The 21347-nt window shown below is 39.1% G+C and overlaps 1 protein-coding gene across 2 annotated transcripts in view; it reads right to left on the bottom strand.

Moving 5' to 3' along the window:
• LOC132824481 (uncharacterized protein KIAA2026-like) overlaps window positions 1-21347 on the bottom strand; it is a 97917-nt gene that overhangs the window by 5897 nt on the left and 70673 nt on the right. For both annotated transcript variants that reach the window (XM_060839057.1, XM_060839067.1), the window contains exons 5-7: window positions 18032-18121; window positions 12555-12670; window positions 9369-9553 (exon numbers count right to left, since the gene is read on the bottom strand). In XM_060839057.1, the coding sequence (XP_060695040.1) occupies window positions 9369-9553; window positions 12555-12670; window positions 18032-18121 (391 nt within the window). The remainder of the gene's footprint in view (window positions 1-9368; window positions 9554-12554; window positions 12671-18031; window positions 18122-21347) is intronic.

Below are 21347 nucleotides of genomic sequence, written 5' to 3'. Positions count from 1 at the left end.
CGTTCACATCACAAAACATGTTAACGAATTCTGCATCTTCATAATAAATCAATAACTTTATAGTTATTAATGAACTTTTGGATCTTGTCATGTTTTAAGTAAACATTTGTACTTTTAACTGCTCTCACCTTCTTCCAATATCTGAGCATGGGTACCTGCATGGAGCCCCGATAATGGCAACCTCTTTGTCGGCTATTTGGAACATTCCTAGTCCCAATCCTACTTGGGTGCCTCTCCACAATTCTCTCAGGCACATTGATCACATCATCGGTACAGCTTCTCACATTCTGAACTGGAAAAATTTACCAATTTCACTTCTAACGTCCACCCCGACTTTACCTTTACCTGGCCATCTCCAACTTCTCCCTTCCTCGACACCCTCTGTTTCCATTTCTGAGAACAGACTGGCCACTGATTCCATAACAAACTCTCTGACTCCCATAATCATGTCGACAATAGCTTCTCACCTTGTTCCGTGTAAGGACTCTATCTCATTCTCTGAATTTCTCTATCCTATTTGTTCTAACAATGTCAATTCCCACAGGAGGGCCTTAGAAATGTCCATTTTTCTCCTCAACAGATAGTCCTTTGGATGCAGAGCCTGGTGGGGTAATAAGTGAGGACTAGGGAGATTCTATCATTGTTGTGGGAGGAAAGTAATGGGGTGAGGGCGAAAGTTAAAGAGAGGGTCAAACATAGCTTACAGCTCTGTTGCCCACTGTAGCAGGGGAATCTCTGTTGAGGATAAAGGTGGACATTTCTGAGACCTTCTTCAGGAACTAACATTGTTAGAACAAATAGGACAGAGAAATTCAGAGAATGAGACGGAGTCCTTACAAGAAGCAAGGTGAGGAGCTATCGTCAACATGATTATGAGAGTCAGTGAGTTTGTAATGGAATCAGTGGCCAGTCTATTCTCAGAAATGGAAACAGAGGATGTCAAGGAAGAGAACAGAGGAGTTGGAAATGAATCAGGTAAAGGCGAGGGAAGGGTGGAAATTAGAAGTGAAATTGGCAAATCTTTCCACTTCAGTCACCATTTCTGTCACCTCCACAGGATGCAATGGCTACATACATTCCCCCCACCTTGTCAGCACCTCGCAGCGATTATTCCCTTGCAATTGCCTAAGGTGTAACACCTGCCCATTTACCTTCTCACTTCTCACCATCCAAGGCTCCAGACATACCTTCCAGGTGACACAGTAATTTACTTGTACTTCAATTAATCAACTTTATTATATTTTCTGCTCACAGTGTGGCCTCCTTTACACTGGAGAGGCAAAATGCAGACTTGGTGAACACTTTGCAGAACACCTATGTCTTGTCCACAAAAATAACCCTTCGCTTCCAGTCATAAAGTCATAGAGATGTATAGCACGGAAAGAGACCCTCTGGTCCAACTTGTCCATACCGACCAGATATCCTAACTCCACCTTGTCCTACCTGCCAGCACCCGGCCCATATCCCTCCAAACCCTTCCTATTCATATACCCATCCAGATGCCTTATAAATATTGCAATTGTACTAGCCTCCACCACTTCCTCTGCAAGCTCATTCCATATAAGCACCACTCTCTGCATAAAAAAGTTGCCCCTATCCTTTCCCTCTCACCCTAAACCCTCTAGTTCTGGACTCCCACACCCCAGAGAAAAGACGTTGTCTGTTTATCCTATCCATCCCCTCATGATTTTATAAACCTCTATAAGGTCGCCCCTCAGCCTCCGATGCTTCAGAGAAAACAGCCTCAGCCTATTCAACCTTTCCCTATAGCTCAAATCCTCCAACCCTGGCAACATCCTTGTAAATCTTTTCTAAACCCTTTCAAGTTTCACAATATCTTTCCAATAGGAAGGAGACCAGAACTACAAGCAAAAGTGGCCTAACCAATGTCCTGTACAGCCACAACATGACCTCCCAACTCCTGTACTCAATACTCTGAACAATATAAGAAAGCATACCAAACGCCTTCTTCACTATCCTTTCTACCAGAAACTCCACTTTCTAGGAGCTATGAATCTGCACTTCAAGGTCTCTTTGTTCAGCAACACTCCCTAGGACCTTACCAGTAATTGTATAAGTCCCACTAAGATTTGCTTTCCCAAAATGCAGTACCTTGCATTTATCTAAATTAAACTCCATCTGCCACTTCTCAGCCCATTGGCCCATCTAATCAAGATCCAATTGTAATTTGAGGTAACCTTCTTTGCTGTCCACTACAAATTTGGGTTATCTGCAAACTTATTAACTATACCATTTATGCTCACATCCAAATCATTTACATAAATGAGGAAAAGTAGAGGACCCAGCACCCTTCGTCATGGCACTCCACTGGTCACAGGCCTCCAGTCTGAAAAACAACCCTCTACCACCACCCTCTGGCTTCTACCTTTGAGCCAGTTCTGTATCCATATGGCTTATGGATTTAACCTTGCTAACCAGTCTCCCATGGGGAACCTTGTCGAATGCCTTACTGAAGTCCATATAGATCACAATTACCACTCTGCCCTCATCAATCTTCTTTGGTACTTCTTCAAAAAACTCAATCAAGTTTGTGAGACATGATTTCCCATGCACAAAGCCATGTTGACTATTCCCTAACAGTCCTTGCCTTTCCAAATGCATGTAACATCCTGTCCTTCAGGATTCCCTCCAACAACTTGCTGACCACTTACATCAAACTCACTGGTCTATAGTTACCTGACTTGTCCTTACCACCTTTCTTAAACGGTGACACCACGTTAGCCAATCCCCAGTCTTCTTGCTCCTCACCTGTGACTACTGATGATAAAAATATCTCAGTAAGAGGTCCAGCAATCATTTCCCTAGCTTCCCATTGGAGTTCTTGGGTACATCTGATCAGGTCCTGGGAATTTATCCAATTTTATGCATTTCAAGACATCCAGCACTTCCTCCTCTGTAATATGGACATTTTTCAAGATCTCACCATCTCTTTCCCTACATTCTATAGCTTCCACGTCCTTTTCTACAGTAAATAGTGATACAAAATATTCATTTAGTATCTCCCCCATCTGCTGCGGCTCCACATAAAGGCCACCTTGCTGATCCTTGAGGGGCCCTAGTCTCCCCCTAGTTACCCTTTTGTCCTTAATGTATTTGTAAAAGCCCACTGGATTCTCCTTAACTCCATTTGCCAAAGCTATCTCATGTCCCCTTTTTGCCCTCCTGATTTCCCTCTTAACTATACTCCTACTGCATTTATAGTCTTCTAAGGATTCACTCGATCTTTCCTGTCTATACTTGACATATGCTTCCTTCTTTTTCTTAACCAAACCCTCAACTTCTTTAGTCATCCAGCATTCCCCTATACCTACCAGCCTTTCCTTTCACCCTAACAGGAATACACTGTCTCTGGATTTTCGTTATCTCCTTTCTGAAAGCTTCCCATTTTCCAGCTGTCCCTTTACCTGCAAGCATCTGCCCCCAATCAGCTTTTGAAAGTTCTTGCCTAAAACTGTCAAAATTGGCCTTCCTCCAATTTAGAAATTCAACTTTTAGATCTGGTCTATCCTTTTCCATCACTATTTTAAAACTAATAGAATTATGGTCACTGGCCCCAAAGTGCTCCCCCACTGACATCTCAGTCACCTGCCATGCCTTATTTCCCAAGAGTAGGTCAAGTTTTGCACCTTCTCTAGTAGGTACATCCATATACTGAATCTGAAAATTTTCTTGTATGTTCCTCTCCATCTAAACCCTTGAGAAAGAGAGAGAGCGCGCCAGAGACAGAGAGAGAGTCTGTGAGAGTGAGCGACAGAGCGTGTGGGCTTTTCTGAAATCAGGAAGCATGAAAGTTTCCCAAATACATTACCGCTCCTTAATTTTTTTTTTGAAAGTTTCCTCCCTATATTCAGCCGGATTAATTTGGTGTCTGGAATCTAATAGCGGTGGTAGAAGATAGCAGTGGAAATTGTTATTTACGCAAAGACTGGAGAGAGGATCATACAGTAAACCCCAAAGACTGAAAGATGGAAAAAATGCGTTTGGGGTTAGGATTTATTGGGTAGCTTGCTAATATACATTCCAACTCACGCAACATACAGCTTTATTATATTAACTAAATGGCCGTCCCTCCTCATCTGTGTCATTTGGTCATCCACTCCAATATTATCTCCTTTCTAGTGGTTCTGATGTTTTAGATTTTTCAAATTTAACCTCTGAATGAACCCAACCCATCTGTTATGGAAGTTAAGATTACCCAAAGAAATGGAAATGTTATGATACTCTAGCTGGATACTGCTAGATGTAGCAGGCTAAATACTCAAACTTACAGCTACATTTTTAAAGGTTGTTGTGAAATTAAACTGAAGCCACAAACCACTTACCACCCAAATGATTAATTTACACCATTCCGACTACCCCACACTACCACCTATTACCCTGCAAAGACACATAGGTGGGGTCACATTGCTTAGAAAATAAGTAACCAACCAAATATTTCTCACTGCCCACGGGTTAGTTAATCTTGTTTCCTCATCCCATATCCTCTAACCAATTTGGGAGTCAAACCAAATACTTTAAAGTTAGGAAGCGATTGTCCTGCATGGAAGTCATCCTGTCAGTTGTTAGGACAGACAATTAAAATGCACTTGAGAAAGATCTATGCAGTGTACCAGGATTACTTGCAATCACAGCTTTGCAGTAACAGGAAGGCTGCAGCCTACTCCCAAGTTTGCTCCAAAATAAGCAATGTCACTGACTACCCAGTCACCAGTTATTGTGTCACTGATAAAAATGAGTAACTATCAAGCTTGTAAGTAAATCTGCCATATATACATCCATAGCCTCCTCAGGCATTTAAACAAAATTCTGATACGTTGTGGCAGGAAGTTAAAACAATTGAATGATTTCTTGACTTAAATCAGCAAGTCCCATGTATCATCACATTAAATTATTAAGTCAATGTTTTGCACATGCTAACCTCAGAAGCCAATTCTCAATGCATGAAATATGTTGGGAAGTCTGAATAATGTAAATTATAAAATTAAATTGAAGATTCAGATGGAAAGAGTAACTTACAAACATTTTGCACTATGAATAATTTACTACAGAGTTGTGAAAGACAAATGGGTGAGCATAAAACCAGAGATTTTGTTAAAAAACAATCATTGTTATCTAAATGTACCCCAAAGTGGTAATGATCATTTCAACATAACATCTTTTCATCAGCCCAAATATTAGCTGTCACTGGAATAACCATCAACTACATTTATAGTCTTTCAACAACTAGGGTTTTTCAGGATTTGGAGGCAGTCAATAACCTTTTTATAAAGTAAATTAAAGTAGCACCAAAGTTTGCAGCTACTGAGGAGTTATCCATATACTTTATTAGAAATCATGTATTTACACAATTTCATAATATTAGAGAAAAATGTCTGCAATCATTTGCGATTGAGCAAAGGCAGAAATAGTTTACCCTCCAAGCTATCATGGTTTCTGTTCTTTACTTGAAAAGCTGCTCCAACTTTCAGTAATAGCACAGGAACTAGTGAAGGCATGGAGGGGGGGGCGGTTTGGTGGTGTCCAGACTAGAGGGCATAGGTTTAAGGTTGAGCAAGGCAAGATGTAAAGGAGACCTAAAGGGCTACTTTTTCATGCAGAGGGTGGTGCACATATGGAATGGATTACCAGAGGAAGTAATGAAGGCTGGTACATACAAATACAGCATTTCAATGTCAATAGGAAGGGTTTCGAGGCATATGGACCAAGTGGTGGCAAATGGGACTAGGTTAATTAAGATGTCTGGTCGGCACGGACAAGATGGACTGAAGGGTCTGTTTCCATGCCGTACATCTCTACGACTGTATAAATGGTGTTTAGATGGGAGAATGTAATACAGTGGCAACATCACTGGACTTTCCAGCGGCCCAGGCCAACATTCCAGAGATACTGACTTGAATTCCACCATAGCAGCTGGTGGCATTTCAATTCTATTAATAAATCTGGAATATAAACCTAATCCCAATAACTGTGCCATGTAACTACCATTGTAAAATTCCATCTGGTTCACTAATGCTCCTCAGGCAAGGAAATCTTCCACCTACACTTGAAATGGCTAGGCAAAATCCACACGCCAAGAAAATTGAAGGAAGAGAAAAGACAATATGCAAACCTTCAAAATATCACGAGTTGCTCAGGTAACTACAAAAGAGACAATCTACTGCTTTGATTTGCTCTGGTTAAATGCTTATCCGAATAAATCATTTAGACCAACATCAAGACAGTAGATCACTAATTCTGCTCAACCACACACCAGTTGAATTTATAATGTCAGTGCCATATATCTGGCTACCTTAATGCCTTTTGTTTTAATCAAATGCATGCTCATAAATCATCCACTTGCTCCTACATGATTGTCCTAAATGACACAAATGGCATGTTTGTTAGAGTACAAAAGACTGCAGCTGAAGTTGTTTTAATGAACGGTTTATGTTACTCTCATGTACTATGCTTACCACTCTGTGTGAAGTGGCTGAACCCACAGATTCAACTGGCTCTCCCATACACAGTGTAGGCGACAATGCCCGAGATCACTTTAAACAGGGATAATTGCAACGTTCTGGATAAACTCAGAGCCTTGTAGTGATCCTGAAAGCTAATACCTGGAGGAAGACATATGCTTGAACTGTAAAGATATTGGAGGTTAGACCCTACATTTCCTTATGACCCTACCAACACTCAGGACCCAAATACTTCTCACTGCATTCCAATAGATCTCTAATCTGATCGTTTATTCTCCTTTTTTACTTCATGTCCCAACACCCAGTCCTGCCAGCCCTTCCTTCACCTCCAATGGCCCCAAACCTCCAAGCTGCCATTCTCTTGCTCTCCTCCCTTTAGCAGTAGAGTTAAACAAAGAAAACTACTAGCATAAAACATAACTACACAAAGCTGACTGTTCCATACCATATATAACTCTGAACCAGCTGCAATGACAAATTAAGATTCCACTGATTTTTACCTTGAAAGTAATTAAATAAAGTTTGACTTTAACGAGTACGAGTGGCATACAAATATATTATTTATGACTGTCGACACAATGCTGGTCTTTTTACCAGGTTAGTTTGCCTTTGAGCTTTTTTTCCTCCAGAGAGGGGGGTAACTGGCCATGCTCCAACTAAGCTGTCTTTGAAAGATTTATTGGGTCCCTTTTTGTTCATCCCTAACAGATCCTGCCTCCAGCCTAAGGCTTTCATGTCTTAAAAAACCCGGTTTAATCAAAGGGGAGTGGCCAGCTAGCTGTGTAGCTAGCCTTCACTTAGATTAGAGTTTTGATTCAGTTCAGCAGCAGTGTGCAAGTAGAAAGGCTGCTGGGGCATGTCCAGCTGGGTTTTCTCTCTCTCTCTCCAACATCAAGACTGTAAGCCCTGGTTTGTTTCATTTTCACTCTGTGCTAAAGGATTATGTTTATTGGGACTGTTGCAAGTATTTTCAGAACAGCATCATTAAGTTGGGATAGTCTGTCGGGTGTTTGGATAGGATAAGTTATCAGGTATTTTATTTTCTGTTCTTTGTGTTTCAATCCGTAATTTTGTAAATAACTTCTGTTTGTTTAAAACCGGGCAGTTGAACCAGCTAATTCACTCCGGGATTGTCCACTATACATTTACCTAAATCAAATAGGAAAGTTATGGCCTGGGCTACCTGCTTAAAAATGTTTTGAGGGGTCAGGCCTGGTCCATAACTTTGTGTTGCCAACTTCCAAACAAATGCCATCTATAAATTTGCTAACGGCACCACTGTAGTGTGACAGATACTCAACAATGATGAGTCAAAATACAAAATGTAAATAGAGGACTTGGTGGTGCAATGAGAACAACCTCCCTCTCAATGTCAGCAAAACTAAAGAACTGATCACTGACTTCAGAAAGAAAGGGGAACACACTCCCTTCTACATCAACGGAGCAGAGGTTGAGAGGATGGAGAGCGTCAAATTCTTTGGAGCGACTGTAATTGACCACCTGTCTTGGACTTCCCACGTAGATGAGATGGACAAGAAGGCACAGGCAGCTTAGGCATGTATGTAAGGACCCTCACCAACTGCAATATATGCACGACTGAAAGCATGCTGTCTGGGTACATATTAGCCTGGTATGGCAATTGTTCTGTTCAGGATCTTAAGAAACTAAAGAAGGTGGTGTGCACAGCCCAAACCATCGATGCGTGTTCCATTCATGGCCTCCGTTTACATAGCTCGCTTCCGCAGGAAGACTCCCAACATTATCAAAGACCCATTGCATCCTGGTAATGGTCTTCTATGATCTCTTGTCGGACAGAAGATACAGAAGCCTAAACATTCACACTGACAAATTCAAAAACAGCTTCTTCCCAGCCATTATTAGACTGATGAATGGACTCTCTAGCCTCAACTAATGCTGATCCTGCTCATACTGATCTCACCTAACGTACACCCCATGTAATGTAACCTGTATATCTCTGTCTAATTTGTTTGATCTGTACACCCTTGCTTACTATGATCTGCCTGTACTGCTCATAAACAAAGCTTTTCACTGTACTTCAGTACATTTGATAATAAAGCAATCAATTTCTCAGGCTGTGAGAGGCTCAACAGACCACAAACACACAGTTGACTACATTTAAAATTTCAGCCAACAATCACCAAAGAGAGACTTTGCATCTTGTTTAATTCAGTCACCATCACATTCCTTGCTCCTGCAGGCTTGATAAAATCCATCCCCATATCCCCAAAGCTACAACTTATTTTTGTAAAGCAAAAATATTGCTACATATTCTAAGGAACAAGGTCTAAACCTTATTAGAGTGGAATTTCAGGAGACAGAATTGAATTTGCTCACATCAAATCTACAATCTTAGTTGTGCAAGTGCCACTGACAGACATGTATTAAGATGTAGGGAGAAAGGCAAAAGTATGAGCAATTTCCAGTCATTCGCAGATTAAGATTTTCTTCAGTAGTTGACAATGATGCTCACATTCCAAGAATGAATAAACCGATTTCTTATGTTAGTATGAAACCATGATCAGTTGTTGCAACTAATCAGCACATGATCTGTGGGTTTCTGAATTCACTGAACTGTTGGGAACTTATCTTTGAACATTTTTTGTATCCAATTTCTGAGACAGTTCTAAGATTGAATACAAGGTAATAGGACTTAAACCCTCTTAGTTTTACAACAGCTCTTTTTATCATATCTGGAACGATGTGCAAATTTTGTTAATGTATGTTTTCAGTCCAAATAACTACACAAAGGTCCATCATTACTTACAAAGGAACAGAATTCTGCTAAATAATTTAGCTACAACTGGTTCATATGAATTTTGTACTTGACTTATATTTGATCTAAATTTAATGCTAAAAAGATTAAAATACCTATTTCAAAGCATTCTTTTTTAATAATTTCTTGATGGTCAGCAAAATTTGAAGATCCTGCTTCATTTGGACATACGTCTTTCATAAACTCTCCATCCACTTCTTCACTAGGCACGGTGTCTCTAAGGAACACATCATTGTCCGGCTGTTTCTTAAAGTCATCAAAGTCTTTCTTCATTCGAGCCCTTGAAAAGATTTTTAAAAAATGAAGTTTTATTAATTAGACTTTCAGATTGCTAGTCAATATATAAATAATTCATTTGTTTTCGACAAAGGTGGGTAATTGAGGAACAAAAGATGCATAGTGCAAAGTTGAAGACGAAATATCAAACATCTGAGATCTTCAAACAATGATGATTGAGTTCAGGAAAATATGAGAAGCAAATGAGAGGGTATTATTGTAAAAATTGACAAACAGCAATGACAAAATAAAGATTGTGTTACTGGATGAAAATAAGAAAGGGTTGCGATCAAAAAACTAGGAGAACTTCCTGCTCTTTGTATTGCGAGGCCTTTAATGTCACAGGCTCAGTCTAAAATCTTTTATGAACAGGACAACACTTTATCAAATGCCTGTTTTGCTGCAATTTCCCCAAACCTGCGTATGGCACATAGTCTGTCATATAATTTGGTCAGATCAACATTCGCTAAGTCAGGGCTTCTCAACCCTTTTGCATGAGTGCCCTTCCTGAATTATAAAAATTCCACACATGTTCATAACACAACAAAAATTAGATTTGCACAGGCACGATAGGTTTCCTCTATGCAATACAAGTCCAGGAAAGTTGACTGACTCTTTTCAGTAGGAGAACAAATGATGCTGTACTTCAACCTGAAGGAACAATTCCCTCAGTACTCCATGTAACATTATCAGGAATCTATTTTTAAAGAGCAAGAATAAGATTATGCCACAAAATGTACAGAAATCCTAACCAGCCCACAGTTCTCAAAATTGCAAGTGGGTGACCCAGAACCACCACCAGAAAGTTGGCATTTAGTGATAGCTCTGGAATATTGCCTACATCAAGCACCACAATCTCTAGCATTATTTGAACTAAAAACAAGCATTCATTTGTTTAGATAGAATTTATTTCTATATAATACATAATTTATGGAAAGATTTAAAGGTGTCTACTTAAGTTAGGATGTATGCATTAAAACAATTAAGATGATACACAAGCTGCATTTACAATCCTGTAATAGAAGTAAAATTGCTTAACATGTTTGGCAAGATTCTTAATAGTTGTGTTTATTAATTGAAATTATATCAAGAAACCAACTAATTAGTCAAATTCACACACATTTGTAACTTTGCTCTATTAACAGAAACTGCATGTGTTGTACTAAGAAGTAACTTTAAAACAATGACTACTATCAAATACAATCATCAAATATTCTTTGCTCATTAGATAAATATTTACATTTCCAGACTGAGAAAAAAGAAATATCTCAACACTTAAAGCTAATATTTGAAAATTAATGGTATAATGCAAAATGAGAAATGAACACATTTGAACAGGTTGTCAGTCTATCACTTAATTCATCAGAATCATTGTGCATGCTATTATTTCAGACAAACTGGTTTTAAAACCTTGATTTGTTCCTGAAGATGCAATCAAACAAATCTATTTCCATGTCATAAAAAAATCTACAAAATATTCTTGATACTGCATTCCTATTTAAAGCTGGGCAACTTTCTAAAACACTGCATGGGCTGATTGGGAAATCATTCATGGATATCAGCCGAGTGTAGAATTTAAATTGGATGTTCAAAAATAAAACAAACACAGCCGGTCAAGATTAAGAAGCTCTTTGCAACACGCTGACATTTGTGTGTATCAATTTCTTTATTTCATTAAGTGGTCACATGAGCAACATTCACTGCTTTCAGAAGGTTGTCTCACTGTAACACAATGTGCAAACGGAAAAGGCATAGAAATATATCACTTAAGGAAAAAGACTTTTGAGTCTTCCTCTGTCATTCCACAAGTTCATGACTGATAAGGTCTGTGGTCTGAACTCCACTTTTCTAACTTCATATGTATTTCATTCATAGCTCTTCATACATATGGTTAACAAAAATTGATCAAGCCCAGATTTCAAATTAGCAATCAACCTAGCATTAATTATCATCTTCCCAAATCTCTTGACTTTAACTCATCCCTCTCTCCACTAACTGGCTAATGCTAAACCAAATTGTTGGCAGTCAGAGCACTATATCTGAACCAGAAATAAACTGGCAATCACATTTCCACATCCCACTCTGCCTTGCCTCAGCTGATTGGCTGCTGAAACCAAATCCATGCACGTTACCTCTGCAGATTTCAGGGGTACTTTTAGCTGGCATCTCATGTTCAATCCTTTCTAAACTGGAGGACTGCTAAAAGTTTGTCCCCTATTCACAAGTCCCCATATGCTCAAAAACCTACACCGACTTTCTTTTAAGAAAGAATGGTAACTTCAAAACCATTGTCTTTTTCAAATTCTGCTGCACTTCCATAATCTTCTCAAACCCGACAACTCCAAAATATCTGTACTCTACTAATTCTGATCACTGGAGTCTCACCAATTTTAAACATTCTTGAATTCCTACTTTAAACCTTCCCACCTTTGTGATTTGCCCTAATATTGCTTTGCGGTTCAATGTCAAAATATGTTTTATAATTCTTTTGCATGAAATGTCTTGGGACATTACATTAAGGTGCTGTTGCTATTACAGAAGTGACTTTCAAAGGTGTGAATCAGCAAAAACTTCCATCCTGATTATTATTGCCTACTTTGAAATTAATGTACATATATGGATACTGTTGCAGGACAAGAGTTTCAGAGGTACGTAGTTGAAATGTGAGATGATCACAAAAACAATTAAATTGGAGACTAGAAATATGTTTTTCTAAGTAAGTGGAATTAGTGCACCCACAAACTGTTACTAAAGCAGAGACAATGTATTCTCTCAGAACGAAAAATAACTGCTTGAAAAATAATATTGAATAGTTTGGGAAATGGGATGGAGGATGGATTAAATGGAGTGGAGAACAACAATACTCGAGAAGCAATCTGTTTCTATGCTGCAACATATGACGACAAAGAGATGTGAAAGTTCTCCTCAGCCTGATTAATTATCTTCTAAAACTGCTAGAAAGGGTGAAGACAGGAGGACAAAAGGAACACCAGTACAAAAATTACCGATTTCTCTGATGGGCTTTGATTAGTTTTTGTTCCCATGGCAATAATTCATTCAATAGTCGTCCTAGGGTACCATGCAAATCTTTTAAAGCTTGTCGTCTGTAAAACCATTTTTCCTGTAGATAAAAAAAGATGATTCTCACATCATACAGTAATAATTAACTCATAACTCCAACATTCTATCACGACTCGACAAGCTCACCTTTTGACACCTAATGCTTTAGAATATTTGAACTGACATTTCTGATTTACTAATCTATATTTCTCTGTACTGCATCTCTACATTTTTCTTAAATTAAAGTTTAGTTCTAAACTCCACATCATTAACTTTTGGGCACAATAGCATTTCAAAGAGTAATGAGGAACATATTCATAAATTTACTAATTATTGCAATTAACCTTTTTACATTATAAATTAATTTTTCCTTAACTGTCTAGAGAACTTCTATAATTAGAGAATGGTTCAATTCTCACCTTGTGCTCCTAGGAAATCAAATATTCCAAAGTCAAGAATACAATACAAAGAATACAAATCAACCCCAAATTATTAATAGCCTTTGCCAAAGCACATCTGAGAGTTTTATTTCTGACACCAGCCAAGCATGACAGTGAGCAAGATCAACTGCAAACAAGTGCTGACTTTGTGTCAAGAGGTGTAGCATATGATCTGAGGTTACAGAAATAATTTAGTATAGAAGGACAGAATTAAACAAAGTTTTAACTCATCAGTGGAAGCTAAATTTATATCTAGATCACCAATGTGAAAAAATAGCGTGCAAACCAATTCCCCACAGTTACGATTTTGTACATGCCTTGCTTTTCTCCCAACATTCTCTGACTCCACTGGAGCGAGCTTCAAACTTTGAGATTCAGAATCCTATCTTAAGTCAGCATAGGTTTAGTAACCGACTCATGATACTGGAAAAAGTCAAGATTTGGAGATGCCGGTCTTGGACTGGGGTGTACAAAGTTAAAAATCACACAACACCAGGTTATAGTCCAACAGGTTTAATTGGAAGCACTAACATTCAGAGGGCTGCTCCTTCATCAGGTGGTTGTGGAGTATTCAATTGGAAGACACAGAATTTGTAGCAAAAGTTTACAGTGTGATGTAATTTAAATTATACATTGTAAAATACCTTGATTGTTGGTTAAATCTCTCATCTGTTAGAATGGCCATGTTAGTTTCACTTCTTTCAGAGGGAAATCACAAAACTTTTTTTAAAGAAGTTACATTCTCAGGTTAACTTTAACAATTGGTGTCAGCCCAGATAATGTGTTGAAGGTGTTAGCCCCCTGTGTGCTGCTGTCTGTGCCATAATGTTTAGACTGATTCTAATCTAAAAAATGAATTAACAGAATCTTACATGGATTCGTGTAGTTTTTGAGCAAAGTACAATGTAACTCTAAGTATCTGTGTGTGTGTGTATAGTGAAATGGTGGTCACCTGTAGTGTGGTCCCGGTTAAGGCCTTCCCTATGGCTACCGAACTTAGCTATCAACCTCTACTTGGCCACTTTTCGCTGCTGCCTCTCTTGAAGTCCGCCTTGGAGGATGGTTACCGAAGGTCCGACGTTCTCCAACTGGGAAGGAACACCCCTGTCTGTTGATTGTTGTGCGGTGCCCATTCATCTCTTGCTATAGCCTCTCCTCTTACAGATTTAGAGCCTTTATTCTCTCTCTGTGTGTCTGTCTCTGTGTGTCTGTCTCTGTGTGTCTGTCTCTGTGTGTCTGTCTCTGTGTGTCTGTCTCTGTGTGTCTGTCTCTGTGTGTCACACACACACACACTCTGATACTCTCAACCCTCCATCCCCTACACACACACACAAACACCCACATGTATATGTACACACATACATTTGTGGGGTGAATTTGTACTTGCAGAGTTACATTGTACTTTGCTCAAAAACTGCACAAATCCATGTAAGATTCTGTTAATTCACTTTTTAAGATTAGAATCAGTCTAAACACTATGGCACAGACAGCAGCACACAGGGGGCTAACACCTTCAACACATTATCTGGACTGACATCAATTGTTACAGTTAACCTGAGAATGTAACTTTTTAAAAAAGTTTTGTGATTTACATATGAAAGAAGTGAAACTAGCATGGCCATTCTAACAGATGAGAGACTTTACAAACAATCAAGGTGCTTTTAGATGTATAATTTCAGTTACATCACACTGTAAACTTTTGCTATAAATTCTGTGTCTTATAATTGTGTTCTCCACAACCACCTGCAGTGCTCCGAAAGCTACTGTTCCAATTAAACCTGTTCGACTACAATCCGGAAAGAGTCAAATGTACTTAATATTTCAGTATATAAAAACACAAGCAGCTATCAGGTAAGTTAAATAGTTCATTAGGTTTATTTACTAACGTAGGATTCAAAATGAAGGGCAATGAGAAACTACAGAAATTATAGTCAAATTACAGACAAATGGAAAAGTCAACCTCTACAATCCAACTATGGGTAAAGTTGTCTTAGTCCCAGAGGACCTGAGGGCTTCTCTCTCATTAGAGACAACTCAGGGCAGTTAAACCTGAAGGTACCATACCGCTGGCAAGGTTGGGATAGTAGGATCTCTATGGTAATCTTAGGGATAACATGAATTGAACTCATGCTCTTAGCACCACTATCGCAAACCAGCAGCTCAGCCAACTGAGCTAACTTATAGTCCAACTATAATGGTTAATTGGAAGAGGTTATAAATGCACATACAATCTACTGTCCAAGTCTGACACTGGCGCGATCACGTGAAGTCATATTGTTTTGAATGAAAGACAATCTAGCTCAATGGCCAGTTCATTGTAAAATGAAAGCAAAATACTAAACACGAGATCTGAAGTACAAACTTAAAATGGAGAAACTTAACAGGCCTGGCAGCATCTGTAGAAAGGGAAACATATAATTTTGAGTTAACACAACTCTGTCGTTAACAACCACTCCACAGACTTGTTGAGTTCTCCACTGTTTTCTGTTTGTCTTTCATTCTCAACAAGTTTTGCCCCAATAGTAGTAACCTCCTCTTAAAACCTCAGTTTTGAGAAGCTCAGGAATTCTTATATATGGCACTATTCTCACATCCAGTGCAGACTACTCCAAATATTTATTCCTTTGCAAAAAGGCAAAAGAATATATCCTTTGCCATGCAGACAGCATTAACACCGAATATCATTTTAAGATCCAGTTTGTATCTCCCCTTGAAAGACTTAAAAACGTTAATAAGGTCACAAAAAGCTGTCTTCTTCCAGTACAAATATACTTCATACTCTTAACTAAATTGAGTTGTACGAAAGGCTATGTCCAACAACTCATGCTCAATCTATTTATAAACTATATGATCTCCTTTGTACTCTTCCATAGTCAATACGCCCTCCGAGGCACTATTCAGTAATTAATGCAACTCTTCAAGTTGAAAAGTTTTCTTTTTAAAAAACACACAGATTCTGGAATACTTGTTCTAACCTCAAAACTGTAAGATTCAAAATCTTAATTTGCTTTTTCACTACTGTTGAAAATTACATTCTCAGTTAAGGAACTTTCCACAAAAATCCTCAACTCCTTCACTCCTGCCCCACTTCATAAAGACCATCACTGATTCTTCAAGTGACACATTTTGGTAGAAAGAATGAGGAGGAGCAATATCAATCACCTGGTATCATTCTCATGGGGGTTCAGGAACAGGCATGCTGGGGGTATACGTAGACAAACCTTTGAAAGTGGCAAGACAAGTTGAGATGGCTGTTAGAAAATTAAACGTATTCCTTCACTTTATAATCATTGGCAAAGAGGACAAAGGCAAGGGAGGTATGGCAAGATTTCAAAGAACACTGGCCCCAGCAGAGTAGTCTGCACAATTAGGGGGCAATGGACTTTCAGAATGGTGTCAAGGCCCTGAAGAGGTGACTTATCAGGAATATTTATATGGAGTGGTGAAGAAGTTGAGCTGGCTCTTCTTTGAGTAGAGTAAGTTTGGGGATTTGACACAGGTGTTTAAAATCATGAATAGTTTTGTCAGAGTAAGTAAGTGTGGCCCTGTGGCACTTAATCAGATTGATTAAAGTAATCTCAGTAAAGAAAAGACCGCTTGTGGTACAGTAGTAGTGCCTCTACCTCTAACAAGGAGATGTGGGTTCAAGCTCCACTTGTGCCAGAGGTGTGTAACAACATCTCTGAACAGGTTAATTATTTTATTTATACTAGGAAATTTCCAACCTGCTCCAAGTGGCAAAGAGTGAGGAACCAGGAGAGATGGATTTAAGGCAACTAGTAGAAACACTAGAAGCAAACAAAGACCAACATCTATTTAACATGAGTTATAATGATCTGAAATCATAATCTCAAAGGATAATGGAAATAGATTCAATAATTATTTTCAAAAGGAAATTGAGCAAGTACTTGAACCAAAACTAATTGTAAGGCTGTGGAGAAAAAACACAGGGACATGTAACTCCCTGAATAGTTCTGATGAAGAGCTAGTACAATGGAGCAAAACGCTACCTTTTGGATAATTCTTTAAATCCTTCAGAATCACACAGCTCATTTTCGGACATTACTTTTACAACTTTACATTTTTCAACACTGAACAGCTCTTAGCCTAACCCCCATGACTTCCCAGATCTCTCTAGTTCACTTGTTCTCAACATTTTAAAAAAAATACTCTCCCCCAATTTATTATTAGCCAACTGTCAAGTTTCCATTATGAGCTGTGCTCCAAATCATCAACCATCAGTGTGGCTGCTCATCAATTAGCCTTTGTTTCTCTGATCAATTTCAAGAGAACTGTGAGTGTCTGAACTTTAATTAACTACACAAAGGTAAACTTTGGTTTGAAAAACTAACAAAGCAAGCAACAAAGGCAATTTGAGCAGAGATCCAGAAGTGCAAGTGGAAGGAGGGGTTTAAAACCGAAGGAAAGCAATTCATAATTTGCGTGGGGTATATAGCAAGCAAATCTTACTAGTCCCAAAAAAAAGATTTGCTCAGAACTGCAGCTTTAGATATTTTTAATCAGTCTATTTGGATATGCTATATCATGCATCTGAAGGCCTTGTACCCAAGCCTTCTGGCCAGAGGTAAGGGATCACTGCGTGACAATAGGCCTGAACTAGATTTTCAAGCTTTGTTTCAATGTAAAATGGCAGCATTATTTAAAAATATAATCTGACAGCAGTTGGAATTCTGCCATATTTTAGATATGTAATTACACACTATAGTTCCCTTCTACAGAAGAAAAGCTGAAGATGTATTTGAGGAGTGTAAATTAAGTTCTAAACTGCTCAAACTATTATATCTAAGTAATGTTTGACAAAGCCCAGAAACACTTCACGCCAATTGATGCTACCTCTATTTGAAAATGAACCAGCATTCTGAATCAGCAACATCCAAAAGGGAAGAAAACAGGAAGTACAATTCGTTGGAACATCTTTGACATTCAAGTTTTGTTCCAGAGCAAACAGATCAATTACTTACAGATTTCTTCTTATTATTTTCCAGTTCTTTTAGCTCTCCCTCCATTTTGGCAATGAGTTCCCTGAGTTCATCAAGACTAGTGCAAATGAGCTATGGGGGAAATTTAATATAAAAAATTACTGACTTCAAAAGAGCTCTTATCAGGCTATATGAAGAACAAAATATACAAGTCACACTTATAGTTACTGGCACAATTACAACTTTACACAAACTAATTTCTTACATTTCATGTTTTGCTTCTGATGGAAATAAATCTGGCATTTGAAAATAATGAACTTGCAATGTGAAGAAAACTAAACAGAAAAAAAGAATTATAATTACATTAACAAAGCACGTATACGGACACTTTTCAATTTGGAACCAAAAGAAAATTAGTAAATAATATTATATTACTGCAAATATTAGGAAACAAAACTCATTTTAAAAATCAACACAAGGTGTGCACTCAGACAGCTAAACTAAAGTATCAAATTACACAGCACACAAAGAATGCCCCAGACAGGTGTGCAGCCTTTCTCAATGTTACCTGACCTTGCTAAAGAGGTCAAAGTGGAATTCAAGCTGACTTCAGTGAACCTAGAATCATTGACAGGTAGCAGTGCACAAACACAAAGGTAATAAGGACACAATCCACCAAGGTACTCAGTGCTCAAAGACCAACAAGGCCCAGCCCAAGGCACATAAATGCTGACTGAGGCAACATTAAAAATCACACAACACCAGGTTATAGTCCAACACTATTTGGAAGCACGAGCTTTCGGAGTGCTGCTCCTTTATCAGGTGGCTGTAGAGTATAAGATCATAAGACACAATTTATAGCAAAAGTTTACAGTTTGATGCAACTGAAATTATATATTGACAAAGACCTGAATTGTTTGTCAAGTCGCTTTTCTTTCAGAATGACCAATTTTGTTTCAGTTCTTTCATATGTAATTACCAGAACATTTTTAAAAATTGCATTTTCAAGTGAACTTGAACAACAGGTGCCATGTCAGCTCAGATAATGCATTGAAGGTGCGAGTATCCTGGGTGAGGGTTGTCCCAATGTTCAGACCGATTCTATTTCTACAAAAGGGATTTACAGAATCTTGCATGGATTCATGCAGTTTTTCAGCAAAATAAAAGTAATTCTGCAAGTACAAATTCACCCCATAAACTTATATGTGCATGTATGTATATGGGTGTGTGTGTGGGGGGGAGGGAAGGGGGGGGGAAATAAGTCTATCAGAGAGAATCTGTATGTATATACGTGCGAATGTGAGTGTAAAGGAGTAGAAGTCTGTGAGAGGGTGCGTGTGTGGGGGGTGTGTGAGTGAGAGTGTATGAGAGAGAGCTTGTGTATGGGGGAGCGGTCTGTAGAAGTCAACTTATCAGACCACACCCTTCAACCAAAAGAGATTGAAGTTCTTAGCAGGGGTCTCAATTTCTGCCCCACCACCAAAATGGGCCCTATGCATCTTGCAGCAGACATGGAGGAATTCAGATGAATGAGACTCTGGGAATTCTTTCAAGATGCCAGCAGTGATCGCAATGAGCCCACCGATGAACCAGAACAGTCATCACAGGGATCTGTAGAGGGGCGACTAAAGGAGAAGTCAAATTGGACTCCATTGCAGGGCCTTTCCCCTGGGCTTGACATGTATGCTCAAACCCTCAGGAATTATATAAATGCCAGATTCATCAACCGTAACCACAAGATAGAGTAGAACATCACCCAATCACAACACGATGCCATCCAGGCTCATCAAACCAGCAGATAAAGGGAGAGCCATCATTATTCAGAATAGAACAGATTACTGCAAGGAACTGCACCGACAACTGAACAACCAGGAACACTACAGGCAACTACCGGCCGATTCGACCAAACAGCACACCCATGAACTAAACACATTGATCAGGACTTTGGATCCAGTCCTTCAGAGTTCTCTAGACGCCCTCATCCCACATACTTCTTGCGTAGGCAACTTCTACTGCTTTTCGACGATATGCAAAGCCAACACATCAGGTCAGCGCATCGTCAAGCAATGGGACCCTGTGTGAGAACCACTCTGGCTATATCAGGGCCTATGAGCTTTAAAATAGTAATGGAAAAGGATAGACCAGATCTAAAGGTTGAAGTTCTAAATTGGAGAAAGGCCAATTTTGACGGTATTAGGCAAGAACTTTCAAAAGCTGATTGGAGGCAGATGTTCGCCTAAAAAATGGGAAGCCTTCAGAAATGAGCTAACAAGAATCCAGAGAAAGTATATTCTATCAGGGTGAAAGGGAAGGCTGGTAGGTATAGGGAATGCTGGATGACTAAAGAAATTGAGAGTTTGGTTAAGAAAAAGAAGGAAGCATATATCAGGTAAAGACAGGACAGATCGAGTGAATCCTTAGAAGAGTACAAAGAAAATAGGAGTATACTCAAGAGGGAAATCAGGAAGGCAAAACGGGGACATGAGGTACCTTTGGCAAATAGAATTAAGGAGAATCCAAAGGGTTTTTACAAATATGTTAAGGATAAAAGGGTAACTAGGGAGAGAATAGGGCCCCTCAAAGATCAGCAAGGCGGCCTTTGTGTGGAGCCACAGAAAATGGGGGAGATACTGAATGAATATCTTGCATCAGTATTTACTGTGGAAAAGGATATGGAAGATATAGACTGTAGGGAAATAGATGGTGACATCTTGCAAAATGTCCAGATTACAGAGGAGGAAGTGCTGGATGTCTTGAAACGGTTAAAGGTGGATAAATTCCCAGGACCTGATCAGGTGTACCCAAGAACTCTGTAGGAAGCTAGAGAAGTGACTGCTGAGATGTTTGTATCATCGATAGTCACAGGTGAGGTGCCGGAAGACTGGAGGTTGGCAAATATGGTGCCACTGTTTAAGAAGGGCAGTAAAGAAAAGCCTGGGAACTACAGACCGGTGGTGGGCAAGTTGTTGGAGGGAATCCTGAGGGACAGGATGTACATGTATTTGGAAAGGCAAAGACTGATTCAGGATAGTCAACATGGCTTTGTGCGTGGGAAATCATGTCTCACAAACTTGATTGAGTTTTTTGAAGAAATTACAAAGAAGATTGATGAAGGCAGAGCAGTAGATGTGATCTATATGGACTTCAGTAAGGCGTTCGACAAAGTTCCCCATGGGAGACTGATTAGCAAGGTTAGATCTCATGGAATACAGGGAAAACTAGCCATTTGGATACAGAACTGGCTCAAAGGTAGAAGCCAGAGGGTGGTGGTGGATGGTTGTTTTTCAGACTGGAGGCCTGTGACTAGTGGAGTGCCACAAGGATCTGTGCTGGCCCTCTACTTTTTGTCATTTACATA

The sequence above is a fragment of the Hemiscyllium ocellatum genome, chromosome 2, assembly GCF_020745735.1.
Source record: "Hemiscyllium ocellatum isolate sHemOce1 chromosome 2, sHemOce1.pat.X.cur, whole genome shotgun sequence".
Lineage (NCBI taxonomy): Eukaryota > Metazoa > Chordata > Chondrichthyes > Orectolobiformes > Hemiscylliidae > Hemiscyllium > Hemiscyllium ocellatum.
Note: the sequence above shows the minus strand (reverse complement) of the source record. Positions and strands in the feature narration are given on the sequence as shown.